Source organism: Sturnus vulgaris, chromosome 3 (assembly GCF_052056855.1).
Source record: "Sturnus vulgaris isolate bStuVul1 chromosome 3, bStuVul1.hap1, whole genome shotgun sequence".
In the NCBI taxonomy this organism is placed as follows: domain Eukaryota; kingdom Metazoa; phylum Chordata; class Aves; order Passeriformes; family Sturnidae; genus Sturnus; species Sturnus vulgaris.
The window spans coordinates 15,354,574-15,378,124 of NC_142245.1; the positions used below are offsets into that span (position 1 = coordinate 15,354,574).

The window sequence follows — 23,551 nt, forward strand, 5'->3', positions numbered from 1 at the left end:
ACAGATCCAGTTGGCAAATATGACAAGTTTGTCCTTTGCATTGCTGGGTTCTGGTTAGTTCTTAATTTATGAAACCTCACCACAGATGGCCTCTTGCTAAATTTCAAAACACTTCCATGTTTCAGAACCAGGCTACCTTTCAGCAAGTCACTTTTGTCAAAGCCTTGGTGTTCCTTCAAGACATTGTCAAGGAGTCCTAAGAAAACGTACAAACTGTGAATGCCCTGTTCTGTTCTGCACCATGTATTTGAATCTCTGGATTTTATTTAAATGAAACGAAGAAATGTGTATTTTTTCTGCTTAAGAATAAGTTACAGCAGGACTATTATTAGACAGAAGAAGTAAGTGTGCCTTAGATGGTGATTAAGAGTTGTGTTCTTCGTCTTTAAATGACTAACCTGGAGTGAGAGGTTGGATGTCTTTTGAAAAATTAAACCTGTTTCACCTGAACATGTTTAACTAGTTAATAAGAAACATCAAAAAAGACAAAACCCTGAGGTCAACTATCATTTTTTTGTAAAGCCATTCGATGATGTTTAAATTTGTTTTTTGGGTCTGTCTATAACATAAGTTTAATAACCTAGCTCAAATGCAGATTTCTAATTTTCAATTAACATAGGAATAATTTTGTTTGCTAAAATAAAATAAATGAATGAATGAAAAGTCTGAACCATGAAATGTTCTAGGTAGCACTTTTTAAAATTCCAAATTTCAAAAAATCATGTGGCAACTGTATAGCTCAAGCTTTAAGTATTAACTTTTAACCTTTGACCTTACAGATTTTAACCAATGAAATGTCTCTTTAAACTTTAAAGGAAACAATGATAACGAGCGCCTGGCGATTGCTAGACAGCGAATTCCATATCGACTTGGTCGAGTAGTTGATGAATGGCTACTCGACAAAGGTAAAAAACATTGATTAAAACTTCAAATAAAAAAATAATTTGAACATAACCAAGTAGTGCTTCATTGTAACACTAATAAACATAAAAATAAATTTCAGTAAAACTAAATTAAAACAAATTTTAAAAAGTAAAATATAGAGTAATATTTGCATACCTTGTATAATAATTTCTATACATTTCTAGAAGTACCAGCTGTTTAATAATCTTACCCTGTTAACTTAAGGTTAAAGGGACTGTTAAATATAATCCACTAACTCAATCTATGAAGGTACTCATAGCAAACATTAACCAAAAATTATAAATCATTCATAGATTATATTATATGTTCCAGCATCTAAATTATTAACTAAAAATATCTGTAGTTATGATATCTTCATTATGGTCCTGAAAAAAAATTTGTTTAAACTGTAGGTATCTTAAATAGTGGGCAATATGAATTGCCAATCAAAATGAAGTCCCTTTAACGTTTGCAACCTTCTAAGGGGATTTTGGAACAAACACTAATTAAAAAAGAACTTAAAGTTGTGTGCATGCTTTTTGTGAGCAGAAACCAAATAGTCACTAAAGTGACTATTCTATTTACTAAGAGTGGTACTGTTGCTGAGGATTTCTCTGTTTAATGGAAATGTGCCATGATTTCTCCATCGGTATGTGTATCATTTCTAAAGCCGCTTTTACATCTAAAATATTTTATTTTAATTGATAGCCTTGCTGAAAGCCAATCAGACATCTATTTTTGAATCTGCCTCTGAGATACTCAGTGTGAACCATGTGTTTCTTTTCAGTGTGTATGTTGAAGGGAAATAAAACCGTTTAAATACAAAAAGGAAATATTTAATTAAAAAATGTAAATATCCACTTATCTAGAGATGCAACGGATTACTGCATAAATTCTTTAAAATTCACTTCACCTAGTGACTTGATGGCATATATATATAAACTTTGTGTGTATATACATATTTCTATATGTCTATACATACATCAACTCACTTGTACATAAAGCTATAGGCTCTATGCTGCATTACGTGGAAAAAAAACCTTTTTAATGTTGGCAGACTTGAAGAAATAGTTATCTTAAGGAATTAGAAAACCTGGAACTCTTGAGACACACCAAAAAGTTAACACTACTTTCAAGTAATAGGGAGAGGGGTATTTCTTGTAGTGCCAAACACATTTGCAAATATATTTGATTGGCCTTTTAGCAAAAAACATATAAATCCCAAAACGTCGTAAATTAAGAAAAATGCAAATGCTCTCAAAATTTATGCATTTCATGGACACCTCATTAAAAAGCAATGAATTATGAGTCAAATACTTTTCTTATAGTTTATTGCTCTCATTTTTCACCCCATGACAATCTGTTATCACTTGTGTAGAGTACAGCGTTCACAGTCAACATTTTTGCATGTATATAATATTATCTTCACAGGGCGTCAGCTCACAATCTTCAATAGCCAAGCAACCATAAAAATTGGAGGCAAGGAACGTGGCCACCCTTTCCAAGGCCAGCTCTCTGGTCTTTACTACAATGGCTTGAAAGTTCTGAATATGGCAGCAGAAAATGATGCCAACATCGTGATAGAAGGAAATGTGAGACTTGTTGGTGAAGTGCCTTCCTCTATGACAACCGAGTCCACAGCCACCGCGATGCAGTCAGAGATGTCCACTTCAGTCATGGAAACAACTACCACGTTGGCCACGAGCACCGCCAGAAGAGGAAAGGCTCCGACCAAAGAACCCATTGGTCAGGTTAGTCAGCTTCCTCGCCTTTTGCAAATATCTCTGCGCTTCTGAGCGCGGCTTCCTTTGTCGCATTCCCTCTGCAGATGAAATTGTTCCTGTTAAAGAAACGCATGAGTTATTGTTGAAAGTTCTGTACCGTACACAGCTCGTGGATGTGATGTTCATCAGCATTTTGAGGGAAAGTAAGGGCTTTGCTTTTCTTCTAAATTAGCAAACTTACCAGATCAGATTGTTCTGGTGCTGAGTTATATTGCTCTGTCATCCATCTTCATAGTGGTGCATATTTTTAAATACCGTTTTTTCCTTTGATGGCTTACATTGATTACTTTCAGTGTAGGAATGCAGCATGTCTGGAATTAGAGATAATGAAATGGTGACTTTATCCATGAAATAGAGAAAAGAGACCCAGTTTTAAGAGAGAACAGGAAGGAGGTGTGAAGACAAAAAGTTGCAAGAGGCTGGAAAAAAGGGAATTAGCACTTTCTCTAGTCCCACGATTGATCATCTTCTCTGGCAGTACTCCTCATAAGAGGCAGTGGCAGCAGAGGGAATTAAGAGCACTCTGCACCATGGGAGACTCAGCATCCAAGTCATAGGCTGTTGTTTACTGTTTGTTGGGGTTATTTGCATGTCATGAATTTGGTGATATATTTAGTTGCTTTCAGGTTTTGTCAGGATCTCAGTATAATATGTGGGGAAAATTAATTATTGGGAAAAGAGGGGAGAAAAAAGGTGAGTGAATTAAGTACCTTCATCTTGTGGATACCCTGAGCAGTCAGACATTGTGCTTTAAAAAACCTAAAACTTATCAAAATTCTCCTGTAGCGGGGAAGATTCTTTTATATTTATTCCTTTTTTAAAAAGAAAAACAACAAAAAAACAACCAACCAAAAGAAAAAAAAACAGACAAAACAAACAAACAAAAAACCCCTCAACCAAACCAAGGGGGAAAAAAGTACACTGCTAAAAGCTTCTCTTGTTCATTTGGTTCACAAGCTTGTTTGTGTGCCCACTGTGCCATCAAGCCATGACAGACAGCTACACTCCTGAGATCCAGAAGTAGGACAAGGAACACAGAAAGCATCATGAGGGAGGGACAGGATGTGCTGAATAAGGTTCATTTTCTCAAGAATGAAGCACATGCAGATTAGACAGAGGCTAAAGTCAGGTTGCCTGTTTTCTGTGTAAAAACTCAAGGCACAGTGTGAATTGGGGCATCAGACTTGACACTTCAGTTTTTCTGTCTGTAGTATCTTTGTATGCTTTATACTATGGATCAAAAACTACAGTAAAGTAAAAGTTAAAATCGTTATTTAACAAACTTGAAGTAGTACATTTAAGGTAAAAATGATCCTTAAAAAAAGCATTTTGACTTGCAGGTTGCAGGGGGTTTGAATAATTATTGACATAAGTGACAGAGTTTTAATAAATAGCAATACATTTTCTTTGTTCTTAGTTCTGTTTTAAATAGTATCTTGCGCTCTCTTATCCAACCAGTCTGACCCCAGTTTTTTGCAGCAGCAAAATTTAAGACTTCATGAAATTTACTGAAGGAAGATATGCCTCTAAAAGTGTAGAACACCCTCATGGTGTGGAATAATTTGAGCTAAATTAATGCCACTAAATTAAAATTAAACAAAGTTAAGCTGTTCTGTAAGTTCCCAGTATACTGTTGGCCTCTGCCACTGTGTCATGTAACTCCCAGGCACAATTTTGGAGGAAGAATGTCACACGGACCATTCTCAGTTGGCATCTTGCAGGATCTGTAGGCAGTGGGAATTTACTGGTATAATTGCTTTGCCAGTTGACCTCAGTTTCTGGGAGTATTCCCCAGTATAATTTGCACACTATTTGCATGTTTAGCCACTAAGACTCTTTTCGAGGTGTTCCAATGGGATATTTTTGGAAGAAAATTTCTTAAACTAACAACTGTGGTGAGGTGTAAATTTTTCTGAAGAGTGGAAGCAAAACAATTAGGCCAAAATGATCTTCCCAAGCTGATCTGTTTCTAGGCTGTGATGCCTGAAATAAGATGTGGTCCTTATTGACTCTATCAGAATGTCCACTCAGTTTTTTAGAGAAGCTCGTTGCCACTGGGGCTGAGTGTCCCCAAGGCAGTTCCTCATCTCTTTTTGGCTGAAGTGGCTATGCCCAAATTACCATGAGCTCTTTGATACCCCACCATGAGGAGCTTCCAGCAGGCTCCAGGAGCACCAAAAGGAGCAGAGCATGGCTCCAAAACAAGTTTTGAGGGTGAGGGTTTTGATCAGCTTCTCTCACCTGTTAGCCTGGCTGGAGCAAGGAGTTCATGCAACCTTTGGGAAACTCCTGATTTAGGAGCCTGAAAGCAACATTTCTGAGGAAGGCATTCCATGGTAACATCACTGCAGCCCTCGGGGCATCTTGACTGTATAAATGACCCCTTCTTGACTCCATCTATGTCTGAATGTCCTGCCTGGTAGAATCTCTGTGTGTCATTTCATACACTTAACTAGTCAGGGACTGCCCTGGAACACACTTTGCCATCAGGCCAATGATTTGAATTTGAGAGATTGATAACCTCCCAAAGTCAGAGATGAAATTTGTCTGCAGGATGCTATACTATTCATGCAACAAAGACATAGGAAGCTGCTGAAGCACCTTAGAGACATAATCTCTTCATTCATATGACACCTGGAAAGGCTGACCTGGAACACAGACTAGACAAAGCAAAAGGAATAAAATAGGTATTTATTGAAAAGATACACCTTGGGTAGTGCAACACCCCGGCCAGGGCTACACCCAAATCAAATCCTAGATAGATTCTGGTTACGAGTTTTTTACTCTTCTATAAGTTTTGGTTCATCTACATATTGGGGTCAACTGTCCAACCACAGTCCCAGGCCATGAAGTCTCAGTCTCTGGCTTGCCCTCTTTCCCTTGCTGTTGTTTATGCTTTTTGGGTAACAGGTGTCTTTGATTTTCTAGCTGGGAAAGGATTGTTTTGTCTAACTACCCTTTGAAGAGAACTTACTAACACCTAAAATGAAGTTTCAGAGTTACACATCAAGCAGCAGAGAATCTGAAAAATATAAAAGCTGAAACCCAAGGCATCAATACCTGGTTCTTATTCTACCTGCATGTGATAATTTCTGAGCTTGTGATCCATATGGCTCCCACGGGTATGTCCTGCAGGGTGCTGAGTAATTGTTTTCCACCTTGATGTCACTGGAGATAAAGGCACTCACCATCTCATGGAAAAAATCTACCTTTGATTTGTTCATTCTGTTTCTTTTTTGCCCTTTTTTTTTTTCCCCCTAATTTTTGCTTATATATGTCCTCTGCAATGGTGTCCACTACACTGACATACAGTAATGCACAAGAAGAAAAGTCACCTCTCCAGTATTAATTAGGTTACTGAGGAAAATATCCAGCTGAACAGCAATTGCCAATGAAAAAACCTTACATTACTGCAAACCGGTGCAGGGCTGAAATAGAATAGAAGCAAATGATCTAATCAGTCAGAAATTGTTTGCTCCATTTGCAGAAGTATTGAATTCAATTAAAGATTGCAATACTTAAAGAACATCATTTAAATCTCTATTTATAGGAGAGGTTCTTTTAAAATACCTACAATGTTTAATTGACGGAGTCTCTGCTCCCTCACAGATATTGACAAAAGCAATATACGATGCAAGATACACATGGGACTTCCAGAAACTATGTTGAATACTGTTCTGCATGATTTTAGATGAAGGAGGTCTTAGTCCTTCTGAGAAAGAAATGCTTTGTGCTGAAGACTTTAAATGAAGGTTTTCCCAGCTTGGAAATGTTTTAACAATGGATGTTTTGGTGATGACAGACATCTTAATTATTGCACTGGGAAATGTAAATTTTTCAAAGGGGAGAAAGGTACTCAGAGCTTATTGAATGTCAATAGTAGGTGAATGCCTGATTTTCCTTAGTGCCTTAAATCCTCTCCCCTACTCGCCATTTGATTATAATGGCATTCAAGCTGTCAGCCTCCATGCAAGGCACTGTGTAAACACAGAGGAAGTAAGAGTCCCTGCCTCCAGTATCTCATGGAATAAACAAAAGTATCAGGTAAGGAGGAGGGAAAAAATAGGAAATCAGGAGGTGGGAGGAAGAGGGAAATAAAGCAAGCATTGTGTTGTTTCAGTGTTGACAAGTGTGCAGATTTGCAGCCATTGTGGGAAGGACACTTTACTGTGCTGTGGTTTTTTATCCAGGCTTTTCAGACAGCTGTAGGATCACCACAGAGCTACAGCAGATTCTGGATCAGGCTATTTAAGGACCGGGCTGCCTGGTCAAGCAGTTGGTGCAAAATTGGCACCAGCTCTGGGGGAAGCCCTGGCCACTGGCATGGGAGCTGAGGATTGCATGGGAGGTCCATTGCTTCCCCCACACTGCATGGGAGGAGGCTCAATATTTTGGATGCCTTTATGAGCATGGAAAGAAATCCCCAGCTTAATTTTTGCAAGAACAGGACTTGTGCGAAATGAAAATATGTGCTGCTAACTTTTAGGGAGCCTTAAGTATGTACTAGGACTCAGAAATCATGAATTTGGTCTAAGAATTTTTTTGAAGTTATACAGCAAAATGATACAGTTAAATTCTTCCTTCTTTTTGTCTTTTATTTTTAACACTTTTACAAAATCTAATTTGCAAGTTTTTCTATTCAGTCGTGAAGGTGATAAACATCTTTTAAAACTGAAAATAAAGATTCTCATGTCGTAGAACTCCAGGAGCTGAAATGTTAAGCTAAACACTGAGTACTGCAAGGTTTGCAATAAAAATTGCAAGAGTTGGCAGAAGCCTGAAAGGCTTCAAAAGGACTTACAGAATGGGTTTTGCTTGAATTAGGAAAGCCCAATCAGGCCTTTAGTATCTCTTTGGCACAGCTTTGTGAATCTGTATTAACTGGAAATCATAAATGAAGCGATAGTAAATCAAGAATAATATGCTCATTTCTCATCCCTTTCTAAGGATTTGATTATGACAGCCTATCCACAGAGCAGCCTCTACTCTCATGCACTGGAAACTGTTTCTGAAAATTGTCTGCAAAATAGCTTTTTTAATTTTCCATAACATATTCTGGCAGTCCTCTTTGTTCTCATCAGGGTGGGTTCTTATCAATAACACTAAGCCACTTAGCCAGCAATTGCTGTATACTGTGAGATGATTACATGTTTGGGAACAATAGGCACTGATTTTTGGTCAGGCAGAACTAAATCAATGAGCTGAAATTTGGTCAGTTGCCCTGGAGGGCATATATCAGGTGAAGGGTATGTTTCCTTATATATATTGAAGCAGCGTATTTAAATACCATTCATTGTAACAGGGACAATGATAGGCTTGGCTCAGAGACTTCACCTGCCAATTAAAAACAAGCACTGGAGACAACAGGGGTGTTATCTATTGAAAGAGCTCAACTTTAAGAACAGTAGTTGAACACATGGTCTCTACACAGGATAGCACATGTGAACATGTTCTGTGGAGACATACTGATCATTAAATGAATTAAGATAACATTAATAGGAGGATGAGTTTTTTCCACCCATTTTGGTTTAAAAATATTTCCTGTTTCTGTGCACATTTCCTGTTTCTATGGTGTTGTGTTCTTTTCATGTATCTGCCTCCACTTCTTTCTCTGGATGGTCACACCAGCTTGTCCATAGTTCATTAGCCCCAGTAAGCAAAGCTCTTCCCCAGGGCTCTGATAAATCACAAGGATTTGACTCAACAGATGCTCACTAGTGTAAAGTGAACCACACAGCTTCCAGTATCCCAGTGCTCAGCACTCATACATGTCCCTTAGATGACATCCTGGGAAATTTGAATGTTCAAGACAAATCTCATTTGCAGTAGGATCTCTGTGCAAAATGGTAGTTGCAAAGTGCACAATTTCAATTGCAGGTTGACAAAAATTTATATAGGTGCATGAAGCCCATGCACTTCTCCTAGGTTTGTTTTGTTTAAAATATCATATTAAGAATTTTATGATTCTTCTAGTGATTTTTTGATCATCTGATTAATTGTTTTAAAACACAATTGCCAACATCACTGACACTCAAGTTGTCTAAAAAATTGAAAAGAGGATACAGTGAACATTAAACTTCTCTATCTTTGTTTTAATATTTGCTACCTGGTCACATTTGATTTTCCCATCCTACTGCAAAATATTTGCATATTGAATATTAGCTTTTCAGCTGGAGTACTGAAGTAGTGTAAATAGGGTGGCTTTAGAAAATCAGTATTCAGTGCAATTGCCTCTTGAATTGGCTCATTGGTTTGTAGTTTCCAAGTATTACTTATATGATCTCATGGTTGTCTGTCTGTCCCTCTTAATAAATATTGCATTCCTTGACCAATTCAGTCAAATCTGGTGCAGTATAAAGATTTCAAGGATATTAAGCTTCCAGAGAAGGTAAATTGTGTCAGTTCTGGTGCCCATTCTGGTCTCCTGTTGCATATTCTAGAGCTAGGTCTTCCCCTGCTTTGTGTTTAAAAGGCAAAGATGAAAAAAACCAAACTGTATGTGTGGACTTAGGATGTTTCTCAAAAGTTCCTCAGACTCATTAATGTTTCTATAGTCCATCAGTGTTTTTAAAAATCTTATCCTATGACACTTTTATATATAAATTCTCCAACAGTATCCTTAATTGTGCCAAGCTCAGAGGATAAGATTTACTATTAGTTGTTGGCATTTGTTGGAGAGGAATGGTTCATAGAGGCTCTTTGGAGCACAGTGGAGCACCAAAGGCAAATCCTAACCAGTCGCATGGAAAACTACAGGCACAGAAACAACTGAATATGGTCAGCAATGCTACTTCATTCCTACTGCACTGCACAATCCATAAAAGACTTCTGGTTTGTCTTTGGCTCCGTTGTGGATTAACTTCAAGAAGCACTATCCACATGGGATGGGTTTTCAGCCCCTCCAAAAGGAAGCCAAACCATGGAATTTCTGTTCAGTCAGTAGGATATATCTAAAACTTCGAGCACTGCTTTGAAATTATCCCCTATGGTGTGTACACACAGGGAAAAAAATCTGCTTGTAAATGAAATTACAGCAGTGCTAGTAATCCAAAGAATGGCAAGATGCTTGTATAAATTGCTGATTAATTAGTTGCAAATAAAATTTCTTTTTAAGTTCTATTTGAGAGAAAAGGATCTCAGACCACTTGCTGCTTTAATTTTGTTGTTCTTTCATGTTTAAATGACCAAGTTCATTTATTACAATTTTATGTTTTATTATGTTTTTTTTTTAACCCAGATTGGTTTTATCCAGTCTCAAATTCTGACACATAACCATTTTTAAAAACGGTGAAATTTAGTAGAGTAAACATCATCTTGGTACCAATGTTTTTTCATAGCATGCTGCCTTTCTTTATTCCTGGTAAGTTGCACATGTTATGATAGAACAGTAATATTTCTAAACCATCCCTTTGCATAACATGGGACAGCATCAAACTGTTGCTGAGTAAAGTTGCACTCAAATTTAGGCAGTCATTTGGTGCTGGAGAAATATTTCCCTCGCAATTACAGCTCTTTTGTCAACCTCTTTTCTCAGGAAGGGTGCTCACATGAAGCAACACTGGGTTCTCTCTCATACTCTGTGCCTTCCACTGTTCCTTCTCAGCACCTTCCAGCACACTAAACATTAAAATTACAGAGAAATGGGATTGTTTCAGCCAGGTGGAACAAGAGGTTGTTGCTGAGCTGGTGACCCTTAACTGTGCCATCACATGGCTGTAATGTATTTTTCTGCATTTGGGGTGGCTGAAAAAGGTGGGGTGTGTTACAGTCACTGATTCTCAGCAGCCTTGAAGGACAGAAATCCTTGTCTTGTGTCTCAGAGGTTCTGTCTTCCCATGAAAAGAAAGTGAGGGTCGTTCAGTCCCCTTATCATTTTCTGGAGCCATGCTAAGCCTGAAGATCTTGTTAACCACTTCCTTTGGTGCATTTTTATGATTGAAGCACCGTGTGTTTTACAAGCTTGGCTCACACAATTTCCTTTCAGAAAGCATGAAATAATACATTCTGTTTCTTTTGTGTGTGATTCCTGAGAGCTGAGGGAAAGAAAAGCAAATTGACTCAGGGTGTGACCTTCCTCTCTCAGTGGTGAGAGCCCAGAGCAGGCACCCTGCCCTGACAAAGCTTCAAAGTGCTGCCACACTTGCACCCCCCCAGTGCAGTGCAGTAGTGTCAGTCCTGCTGCTGCAGCCAGCCAATGGATTCCAAGTGTTTCCACTGCACATGGAACCACTGGGAGATGAATTTTCTTTCCGTATCTAATTAATCAGGCTAATTGCTGCAAGTTGAAATGTTCAACCTGCTTTTATGTGTGGCTGGCAAGGACCTGACTACAATAGTCCGTTGTGTGATATTTTGTTGAACATCAAGCATGTATCAGAGCTCTTCAAAATGTAGGTGATACAACTGTATTATGTACTGAAAATTTCCTCTAAATACAACCGTGACATCAATGTGAGAAACCTTTCTGCTCACTTACAGTTATTAAGACCAAATCTTCATTCACAGGCATGCCTGCTTCATAGATTGAAGATCATTTTCTTTAATCAAACAATTCTTGTGACTTTCAGTTAATAAATTAGTATAGAAGGTTTCTGCAAGACCCTCCCCCCCACCATGGGTAGTATCAACATCCTATGTCTGTCTTGAATAACTCAATAAGTACTTTGTGATTTATGGATTTATTTAATTTAATCTGTTAGCTAAACTTGTCTTTAAATATTTGTTTTCATTTAGTAATCAACAGTTGATTCGAACAGCTGAAACTTATGTTTTGTTTATATGCTGGCATTACTTCAGAGTTAGATACTTCCTAATAGCTATGTCTTGATGCTCTTTGTCTAGAACATCTGCAATTCTGTTATGAATAATTTTGCATGCAGTGTTCATTTCTTTGCATAGTTTTTCTTTCACTTAATGAATCTCTGTTGAAATGTCTCTTTTTTTCAGTATAGTTTCACAAGCACACACGTGTATTTATACACACACACAGACACACACATTTTTAAAAGGCAGATTAAGTTATTAGATTGAAACTTTTTTTAACGTGAAGTGGAACAGTAAAGTCTCCAAACAGACTTAAAGAAGAAAGCTGTGAAACTTGCCAGTTTCTTCAAAGAGGAAACATAAATGATGGGCAGGGGCATCTGCATTAAGGAAGAGAAGAACTGAAATTTTTCCTTGGATCCAACTATACCACTCTCTCCTAGAAGTGCATAGGAACATGGGGTGAGAAGTAGGAACCGTTTTCTTAAAGTCCACTCCAGACGATCTGATGACATATTCACCAACTGAACAGAAATCAAATAGGTTTGTATTCTGACCTAGAGGAAATGATACCATCTTCCTCCAGTTCCTCGCTGTTAATAAATAACCGAGCACTTCCTTTCTGTGAGATGATGATGGGCTGAGGATCAAATCCATTCCTGGCTTTGGTGTGTTCAGATACATCATCACTGCAGATTATGTCTGTATCTAAAAAAAACAGTGGTGCAAGTACCAGGTTTTGGGGGAACATGTAGCAGGTAGAAGTAGTTCTGGAAAGAGAAGAAACCATGGAGGAGGAAGCCCAAGTGAAGAGATTCCATGGTGCTGACATACCCTCAGATTTCGGAGGAAAGAGGCTCGCATGGGGAACAAAACACTTGAAGGTGCAGTGTTATCTTTCTAGGTCTTTAAATCCAGACACATACTACATGTTTGGGGCTTTGTGGGTGGGTTCTGTGGAGAAGAAAGACTGAAGTGGTCTACAGGGCTTTTGAAAAGACCATCAGCTTGCAGGTTTTTCTCAGCTCCCAGCATACACTATATATATACCAAAGATTCTGACATTTTCATGAATTAAAAATAGAAAGGATGAGGTCAGAACAAATGGCCTTAGACATATCTCAAATGACAATTGCATATTATTTTCAGGATTTTAAAGCAGGGCATCATTATCTGTGCTGAGTGATGCTGTGTGGATGCTGGGAACAGCACGAGTGAGGTTCTGGTGTCCATGCAGCCATAGCTGATTCTAACAGATCATTTGCTTTTCTCTTCCTATCCAGATTCTCTTGTGATTTTCACAAATGTGCTAGCATTAATAAATTCCAAAGAGAAATATTCCCCCTTCTTTATGTCTATTTCAGATCATATTTTGGAAAAAAGAGTGTAGATCCTGTCTCCATGTTTCACGAAGCCACAAATTCACTAAATTTAAGTGTCTGGGAATTTTACTGAATGCTTTGGGGACATCCATCTAGACTTAATACATTCAGGAAAGCTGATAATTCCTTACATTAATACAAAGACTTAGCTGCTTAATTCCAGGCTTCCAGGGGTATTGAATATGACAGTCTGAATAAATTTTCTGTAGGTGTGATGGACTTGGTAATTAACTGATCTAATCCATGCCAAAGAATTATCAATACCTTCATATCCCACAGTAGAGGATGGCAGTGGTAGCTAGATATGTGTAGCTGTCTAAAAATTAAGTATTTGCATATGTATTTGAGTGTATAAACATACACATTTTTTCACTACATTTTTATGATGAGGTGATGTCTAATTGCAACTAGGATAGCATCAACATTTAAAATATTTCCCTAATAATGACATTAGCATTTCTTATCTCTGGGGTGGGTGGTAGTAGCTCGTGTCACCATACACAGGAATAGTCTTAGAAATAATATTTTCTAAAGGGGTCAAAATGGCCAAATATTATAGTTAAATGAGGCATAAAGGCAGTTGTAGTATTTTCCTTATGAAATGGTTAAAAACCATATGTAGGAGAGAAGGTATCAGGATGTAGGTATTGCCTTCCCCAGTGATTGATGGAAGAATCATTTTTGATGACTCAAAATAGTTTTTTCAATTTTTATCATGAGCATACTGAGAATGAAAGAAAAGAAAAACTTCTGTTCAAACCTATTTCTGCGTGATTTAAAAAAATATATTATTGCTTATATTTAAGTACAGGCAAATTAAAAAAAAAAAAAGAAAAAAAATATTCAAAATGAAAATCCAAATAAAACCAGTGTTTGAAAGTGTTTTGTATTATATTCATTGAATTAGACATTAATCTGTAAATGACTGAGATCAGCCCAATATTTTCAGTCAACTGTTTGAAAAGGTTTGCAAATCTGTTGAGACAGTGCTTCCTCTGCAATCTTAACTGGCTTTAGCATTGAAACTTTTGCAATAGTTTTTGTAGTGCTGAGTCCACACAGAAATAGAGAACGTTATCTATGTTTTTAGTGTTATGCAGGTAAACCTCTAAAGAAAATCCTACTATTAATTTAAAACTATACTTAACATCTTTGTATAATAAATATATTTATATATTAATAATAACTATCAGCTTGCTTAGTCTGTGAATAGATTGAAGTGGTTTTTTGTTCCATAAGAGGGAGGTAACAGATGTCTGACATGATAATTCCACCATATGGCAATTCCATCTTCTTTCTAGTGCAGTATTAAAATAATAATGATGAACACTGAGCAACATTGTTAATCTTAGTAGGTGGAAGTTTCAGCATTGTTAAGAAGCAACAAGGTTTGATTTTAGCTTAATGTTGAACATCAGACAAGGTGTGCTATTGTCTTCCCTCTATGGTCTTGGGTTGGTTGTAAAATGAGCTGGATAACTCAATAAGAATGGTTTTGTAATACAGTATGCCTTCTTTCTATTTTTTTTCTTCTGTTCTGAATATATAGCTGTTCATATTTCAGATCATACTCGGGGTTTAAGCACGTTTTCCACAGAATTACTTGCAGATTTTGCTCATGCTGTTCGGGTGACTAGCAAACTAAACAAATGGCAAGTTTTCTTTTTGGCAAGGCAAGGTCATCAGTAAAAAACTATACTCATATGACCTAGGCAGATGGAGCCAAAGGGAGTAAAAAATTAGGAAAAATAGATAAATATTAAAGGAAGTGTATTCAGGTGTTTCAGTCAGGTAACAAGGAGAGTCCATATGCCCATGGGAGAAAACAGGAATTTAGAGTAAAACTCCTCACTGGCATTCCGTGTCAAAGAAGAGAAAAATGAAGTGGCAGGGGTGAAAGTCACAGTGTGAGCAGAGTTTTATTTAGAAATACAAACAGTAATACGAACAAGACAGAACTGTAATGGTGCATTTCCTGAGTATTGGCTGTAATCATTGAAATTGCTTTATTTTTTTTCAGTAGTGTAAAAGGAAATTTTATAAAATCTATTGCTGATGAATAAGGCACATGAGATTTTTCAGATTATGCATGTGGGGCCTCAGTATGCAGAGGAATTCCAGTTCAGGATAGTATTTAAATATATGTGTTTTCTTTAAACATGTTCTTAAGTAAATGCTGCAATTGGAAGGGATTTAAACATGTCCTTTTCAAGTCTTTTCTCGAATCAAGTAGCTTCTTGACCTTAGAAATAATAATGTCTGTTCTGGTGCCATCTTTAAGCTAAAGGTAAAATATCAATTAGTTCTCATTCATTCCCTACAGAAGAAGGAGTTCTGTTTTCTTTCATCTTTCTAATTAAGATGTGCCATGAGGTGTGATTCTGATATCTGAGCCACTATTCTGTAACAGTGAAAATTTGAAATGAATGAAATGTTTTATTTCTGTCCAAGTAGACCATCTGTGAATTACAGTCTGCAAAATCTCACCAACAGGTGATAGGACATGTAAAGTGTACCCTGATTTGCTCGTTTTAAATAGTTCATTAATTATCAATGTCAGCATTCTCTTAATTGTGGTTCTTTTCTGGATCACCAGCAGAGCATTTACTTGTGATCTTTAGGGAAGATAGCTCATTACTCTGTAGCTCTCCTTTTTTTTCCCACTTGCTTTACCACTCTACTGACAGTTAAAAATACATGAATAATTGACAGACTGTTTTCCTACATACTCTGCTGTCATATTTGCCTCAAGAACCTGTATTTAACTTCCTGTGGGAGAGAAATGATCTGTGGAATCTTGAATAGAAGGTATTTAAGGGCTGTGAGCCCTTTTTTTGTAAAGATGAAGTTTGGACAATGAAGACACTGAGAAGTTAGATAGGAGTAATTTATCTTCTTAGAATATCACATAGTTATAACAGTTTTGGTGAAACTTAAGAAGATACAGGGTGATAGCAAATAAAACATGAATACACATAACCATAAACAAAAAACAAAAGCAGACCTCAGATATGTCAATATTATGGTATAATATAAATTTTACTATAACTTTCTCCAGTACAAACTTTGATGTCTCTCTCCAAGTTTCCATCCCTGACTTTGACAAAGAAGAGCTGGGATAAATGTGGATGATGATGTCAGTCCTTTTCTGCCTAGGCTGGCAGCAAAGCTCTCTTTTAATGCTGGTTTTCACTTGTGCTCTGGGAACTGGAGTGCAAACCTCCATTGAAAGCACAGAAGGTTGCAGCAGATGTTGCATGGAATAATCTACAGCCACTTTTGACCAAGAGGAAACTGCAAATAGGGGACTACAGAGGAAATTCCTTGGGCTGTGCTGACAAGTTTCTTAGTATTGTCAAAGCACCTACATTTTTGTTTCTCTGAGAGGATTTGTTTCTCAAAGAAGGACAAAAAGCTATTAGTACAATTGAAAGAAGCCAAATAGCTAATTCTTAATTTTCAAATTTTGGGAGGTTTTTTTTTGGGGGGGTTGGTTTTTTTTTAACTTACAAATGAATATGCTCTGAGAATTGGATCAAGAATGTGTATTATCCTGGCACTAGACATGGACAGAAAGTAAATGGTAACAGATCCCTGACTTTTGCAAATAAACAAAACTGTTTGATAAGTGTTTCTTATACCAAGCCAAATTCTCAGTCACCGTGGTACAACTCTATTGACTTCAGTTACAGGCATCAGTGTAGCTGTGAGGAGAACATGACTTACAAAATTCTAATTTTCTTGTGCATAAAAAAAAAGAGAATGCAGGAGCTCTTGGGATGAAAATTTCAAATGAAAAATAGGCAAAGAGACAGTGAACCACCTCGGTATTCAGTCCATCCTTAATCACCAGCTACACAGCTAGACCCCAATATTGTGTGCTATGGCATCTGCAAATGATCAAAGATTTAGGCCCAAAGTCAGTGTTCATTTATACAGGACAAAGCAAGAGCAACAGATCTGTGCGGGGTTAAGATTCTCTTTTCCTGAATACTATCCTGCCATCTCAGGGAGTGCATTTAATTTGCATTTAATTTGCTGAACACATTTTCTGACTCAGATTTTGTCGGTACTTGAACATTGCTTGAAGTCACGTGGGACTCGACACAATTGCCTACACAGAGGCATCTAATGCCAATTTGGCTGCTTTTGTGGCAACAAGAGGACCCTCCCTCCAAATGTTCTGTTTTTTTTGCTCAAAAGAGGATCATACTCCTAGCAACATAATGGCAATAACACTGATATTTAACTTCTAACACCTTCTTTACGATCAGTGTGTCTCTTTGGCTTTTGCTAGGGAGAAGGGATTGCTCTGCTCATTCTGCCAAAGTGACCAGCTCAAATTCAGCAATCAGCAGAGACAGGGCAGGGGAGAGCTTGGGTCCCAGGTGAGTTTTCCCATATATAATAAGTCAGCAAATGGTTACAGATTTACAACATACACAGCCCTGAACTGCATTAATCAGGCTTTTTTTTTTTTTTTTTTTAATCATATAGTTGAACAGAAGAAAGTATTTCAGGTTGAGCTGCATTCCTAGTTTTTCAAACAAACAGGTTTTTTTCTTCTTTCATATGAAGAGGGTAAAAAACGTAATTGTATTTTGTATGGTGATAGAGAATTTGTGCTGCTTTCAACCAGCTGCTGAAATCAGTGATAAGAGGCACTGGCCTCCCCCACTACTGCTGGATAAAGAGCTGCTGCTGAGTCTATTTCTCAAGCTTAAGCCAAATTGCTTTGAAAGCTTGTGAAATTCAATTTGCAAGAGAATGGAGGATCCTCTCCATGTAATTTCAAAATGTGAAAAATAGTAATTGCTTTTACTTCATTCAGACTGTCTATGTACGTAAAATGGCCGCAATCCTTTGGGTCCCAGTCTCCTCTGCCACTGGAGTCAGGAAGAAGTTGAAGCCACACCAAAGTGTGGGAGATGCTGGACCCCACATCTTTTTGTCACATTCTTTCCCTTCAGTGGGCAGGCACATCTGCTGAATAGCTGTGCCTTTTTATCTGCTCAAGGCACTGCTTTGTATCTGGACAAAGTACCCAAAAAAGAGTTTGTTGTGATAACTCTCTCTTTAATTGAGCATGTTTGTGTTTGTTTCTTCAACGTGGAGGATAATTCTGTACATGGTCTGGCTTGATCTCAGATTTATAAGGTGTTTAGATTTCTTCTGTTCAGTAGAGAGAGAACATAAGTATTAGAGGATTTTTTACAAGCCTCCTGTTAGGAGCCATCCTTGATCCTATGGCTGGCTTGCCTGCTGGTAATCTTTCTCCGTGCTTGAAGAGCTGACAAAAGCATCTGGGTCTCCCTGGCAGTAATTAGGGCAAGCTAACTGCCAGCTGTGCTGGAAAGTAGCTCTGAGTTTTGATGAAATGCAAGTGCAAACTGCAAGCTGGCTGGTTACCCATGCATTGTTTCCTGTATGCAGGTCTATAGCTTTACAGAGAGGAACCACTGCAGTCCATTGTGTTTAACTGAGACGATGATCTCATGGGATTTTTTTTTTAATCAACAATTCCACTGAACTCTGGTGTTACCTTGAGAACGCCAAGCTCAGAGTGAGGCATTGTTTTTTTTTCTTTTTCCTTCTCTTGCACATCTGTAAATGTAGAGGTGCCTTTACAAATTAATCAAAAGCGCTTCAGTTATCAAACACTGAACTTCAAAAAGCTAATGGAGGAACCTTCCTCTACCCCAGAAAATAGGAAGAATAGCAGTTCTCTTGATGTCAAGTCATTAGGTATTAAGTATTGATGGAGTTTCCTCCAAAATAAAACAAACATGCATAAGCTGGTAGGTGGAAAAAAGATACCCTCAGGTTGCAATCTAATAATTTTGTGTCCAGTAATCCTACCTCCCCTAAAAAGTCATTGAACAGGAAGAGGAGAAGGGATGCTTAGGGTATATTTTACTAACACTCACAGCATCCACTGTGCATTTGTGCTCACACGATTGAACAACTTTGTTTGCCATGGAGATGATTTGTAAGCTAAGGGTGTAAGTGGTGTGTTGTGAATGACCACATGCCCAGCAAAAAGGTGGGGGGAGCAGCAGCTAGTTATGAAAATTTATCTATTTGGATGATTTTGTTTGTTGTGTGTTTGTTGTGTTTTTTTCTTTTTGTTTGAGTGGTTTTTTTGTTTTATTTTTGGGATTTGGTTTTGTTTTGTTTGCTTGGTTTTTTTTCCGTTGAAGAGAGTAATGGTTTAATTTGTGAGCAAAATCCTGCCTGGCTCCTCTTAACCTAGGGCAAAGTAGTCCTAGGGTCTGAAGATGCCCTGAGATCCTGCTTTGTCTACAGTTCTGTCTCTGTGACAGATGTTTATTGGTCTTGACACTCCTTTCTTTGATATTCATTACAGTGCCATTACAAGGATTCTGTTCATCTTATAAAAGCTAAAGCAGTATCTTCTGATTTAACAGATAAGAAACAGAAATCCAGCATTATAAAATAAGAGATTTTGTTTTCAATAAATCACCTGAAGGCTTTTTCTTTTTTTTAATCTTTGTCTTAATTTTATGACTTCATGATTATCAGATCATCTTTTTGCATTTTTTCTCATGTTGTATCATCATCATCATTTCCTCAATCTCTGCAGGAAGCAGAGCATCCCCTCCCTCATCATAAGTATTAGTGCTCCTCCATAGACTGACTGAGAGCAGGTGCTATTAAGACCTGCAGTTATTTTTTCTTTTCTTTTCAGAGGTAATTATCAACAAATGCTGATCTATTTATTTTTAAGATCATAAATGCATTTGCCACAGCACTGCACCTTTGCTGTCACTCATGCTCAGTTCCACCATGGTGTGCCCTGAATCTGTTTTGTGATACATGGCACAATTATATCTCAGGGAGATTTGCTCTTCCCTTCTCTATGTAGTATGATTAATTTATATGCAGTTAATACATGCTTGGAATGAAATAAGTTTTTCATCTTTCTGCCTTTCTTCATGTTTCTGTGCTCAGTGTTTTTTGTTTTTTTCTTTTTTGTTTGTTTGTTTTTTCTGAGAGGAAGGTTTTCACAAAGCTGTTTTGGCATTTATTTTCACTGAGAAGCTTAGTTAAATAATTGAAACAGCCGAAAAATGGTTTAGAAAAGGGGCAAAATGTATTTTCTTGTTTTGCTTCATGAACAGCTGAGTTTGAATACCAATGCAGACACTAAAATAAATTAGATTATCTCAGTTCAGTATTCTGCACCACAGTTCCAATCCCCATCATTGTCCCAATCCCCATATCTATGAGATGGAAAGATTAAGTAATAATGAAGACATGTCACTGCACCTGCTTTCACAGTATCAGGCTGCACAGAGTAAATTCATCCGTAGTTTTGTTTGTCCCCCTCTGGCGTTATCTGTTGTTCCCAGCTCCCAGATGACGGCTTGATCTAGATCCCCACAGACTCTAAAAACACATTTCTAATCATTGCCTGTTCACATTTGCCTACAGATTTTGAAAACAAGCTCCTTTTAAAGGTCTCTCTACATAAAGTAAACACTAAGCATCTGAGTTTATGTGTAGTTTCATTTGTTAGCACACCACTGAACTGTAACACTGGTTAAATGTTGAACATCTGGCACATAAGGCAGTTTAGTGGCTACGATGCTGTGGCTGGCATGGGTGTTTTTTCAAAGGGTATTTTGGAAAGGGTAGGAGCTCACCATAACAAGGTTTTCAGCTGTGTGTAGCCTCTAAGTCCTCTAGAGCCACCCCACAACAGCTTATGTCCTACCCTGTCCAGGTTGTTTTATAGCTTCTGGGCTTGCCTGGGACATCCAGCTCAGCACAGCCCTTACCTTTTACTGGCACAGCTTTGACTTCCCTAACAACTTCTAAGAATGCATGAGATAAACATATGATGGGATATGTGGTAACAGAGGAAATAAACCCAAGAAAAGGCTGCAAGTCCAGAAAAAAGGATCAAACTCTGATCCCTTACATTGCTCTGCCCTCTGAATAAATTACAGCCATGTCAAAGCTGTGTTGTGCTTTAGCACTGGCATGGCCTTTGGCTTTTAGTCTCTTTCTTTATTCCAGCTTTTTTTTTCCCTCTTCTCTATATTCTTCCTTCTTTATCAGTCAGCATTGCTGATGTAAGCATTATATTTTTTTACATGCTTTTTTTCTGTTTCACTATTATGCACTAGGATGATGCTCCTCTTTACTGTCCTCTGGCTGTTTTGATTTTGGCATTTTGGCTGGTTTTGTTGTTTTGGATTTTTTTTTTTTTTTTTAATATCAAATAGCTCCTTGTTGTTAAGGTCATGTGCCATCAACCTCTGAGAGAGTCTGAGTACCATGGCAGCCATGTAATTGACTGGATATCATTTCACTGAAAGGTCACAGTGTGCTTTAGAGGGTTTTTTCCCTTGTCATAGCAGCATTTTGGATAGGTTGTTTTGCTTCATGCAATTCCAGACCCTTAGTTTGAACTTACAGTTTTTCTTACTCTGTAAAGGAAACTATATTTCATATTAAGCCTAATTTATTGTACTCAACAACTGCTGTTATGATGCATCAGAAATGTCCTGTCACGATTGATATGTTTACACTGAACCACAGCATCTTAAATGATTTCCCCATGTATTTCTGTCCTCATCTGCTCAGGCCTTATGCTTTGGGAAACCCAGACATGTGAGATGAGGAGATAGGGAGTGGGAGGGAAGAATCCTACAGACCCTGTAGCTCTTCCTGACTTTGGCTGATACTTTTACTAATACAAGGAAAGCTCTGCAGATGAAAAGCAGGGCAGGATGTGCCTGGAGATTAAAATTCTGTTTGAGCATTGAAAACAACTCATGTCCCCTGTTGTTCTGCAGCAGACTAGACACGAAGTTATCCTTCGGCTTGGTGCTGATTCCTGCAGTGGCAGCAGTGAGGATGTTTCCTGCTGTTTCCAAAAAAGGGACCAAATATCAACCTTTCTCTATATGTCAGTAGTCCAAGCATTACATTTGTTCCTAGTTCTTCTGCAGCAAGTCCCTGTCTCTTTAGGTGATGTAACAAAAATGTGAATAATAGAAGTACTTCTAAAGATAAGTGCTATTAAAAACAAGGCACAACCCTTGTAGTGTTGCCATAACTATAACTTCCTCATTTTACAACCCAGAGTTCATACTCTCAGGTTCTACTCTGCAGACCAGAGAGCTAGAAATTAATAATTTTAAAACTTGAAATGAAATTATGATATATGCATTTGCAAAGGCTGGAGTGTAGAGAACAGTGGCAGATACCATTAAGACTTGAAGGTCTAACAGTGAAAACTGGCCACATGTGTATGTGCCAGAAAAGAATAAACCTAGGGTTTCATAGGAGTGTCACCTTAACATTTTATTAATACACTAATTTATTGGCAATATACACTAGTGTATTAATAAACTTCAGAAATGGCTGGTACTTTAATCTAGGATAGTTATTGTAATAGAAGGCTTCCCAGGTAATTTTTATTTCTCTCCTGTGGGGTTGAAGGTGTTCTGGTACAATGGAGTTTGCATATTCAAGACAATTTAAGACCTATGAGAAGGTCATTTGTTAAAGACAAATGGTGAGTCTGAACAGCTCTGCTTTATTGCTTGTCTTTGGACATAAATGGAAGCTCCAAAAGAATAATAATGCCCAAGCTGGTAAATAATATATGTCATCCTTGCTAATCTAGAAAAACAGTGCATGCCACTTCAGTCTGTAGATATTAACTCACTTCATTGTCTGAACAGAGACCTTTGTAAATCATTTGCCTCATTTTAGTAGATTATGAATCAATTGCTGTGAATTGGGGAGTTTCGTGACTTCTGTTTTATTGGACATAATCTTTCTCCTGTCATGGGTGTTCCAAGGAATCAGGTTGTTATGACCCACTGTTGATAGCAGAGATGTTATTCCCTTGCAGGAGAACTTCTCCTGCAGGCTGTAAATTGAAGTTGAGAACTAAATTTATTCTGTCTAATTCTTCACGCTGAATGGCTGAACTTCGAACTGGTCCCATAGCATCAACTTTGGTATAAATTTGACAACTATGCATTTCCAGTATTATCTGAGTTGTATAATTTAGTACAAAATATTGCAATTGTTTTTCTGCATGTACTGTGCTTTAAATAGTTCAAGTATTTTATTAAGTATCAAGTAGTTTGTATTCTAATTGGTGTTTTCAGGTTTGTCCAACATATTTTATGGTGGTATTGTACACAGTTTGAGTGTTTGTACATTGTCAGTGCTCAATCTTTTTCATAACATTTATGATATTTGATATTATTTAATTTTTCTGGGCTATGGTTTTCAGACAACACCAAGAGGTGCCTTCTTTTATCAAACAAGAGTGCATTTCAATAATAATCAGATTGAGAAATGAGAAAAACCTGAATTTAGCAACCCCAGGCATTTAAATATCTTCACCTTTAAATAATGCCTTACAATTTTTGCAGATGGCAGAGAAGTCCAGTGAGTTTAAATATCAAGAAGACTGCAGTAATTTTACTTTTTTACAGATTTGGGGTTGTCATTTATTTTTTCGAGTTGAGTAGATGCCCTTATATTTACAGCACAAAATGCAGATGGAAAATCAACATCTTTTTTTTAATGTGGCTAGCTCAGCTCGATTTATATTAATGTATATTGATATTAATGGTTGTGGACACTGAAAGTGCTTTCGTATGAGAAGTTGCAAAGAGCCATTGTGACTAAAGCCTGATTTCCAGTGCCTCCTATGCCTGTTTCCTG

At 37.5% G+C, this 23,551-nt stretch overlaps 1 protein-coding gene across 26 annotated transcripts in view; it reads left to right on the forward strand.

Annotated features, from left to right (window-relative positions):
- The window catches only part of NRXN1 (neurexin 1), a 671,565-nt gene that overhangs the window by 574,025 nt on the left and 73,989 nt on the right, over positions 1-23,551 (forward strand). For 15 of the 26 annotated variants that reach the window (XM_088161001.1, XM_088161002.1, XM_088161005.1 and 12 more), the window contains 2 exons: positions 816-905; positions 2,335-2,654. In XM_088161001.1, coding sequence (XP_088017127.1) covers positions 816-905; positions 2,335-2,654 — 410 coding nt within the window. The remainder of the gene's footprint in view (positions 1-815; positions 906-2,334; positions 2,655-23,551) is intronic. The other 11 variants (XM_088161013.1, XM_088161014.1, XM_088161015.1 and 8 more) reach the window with 1 other exon arrangement.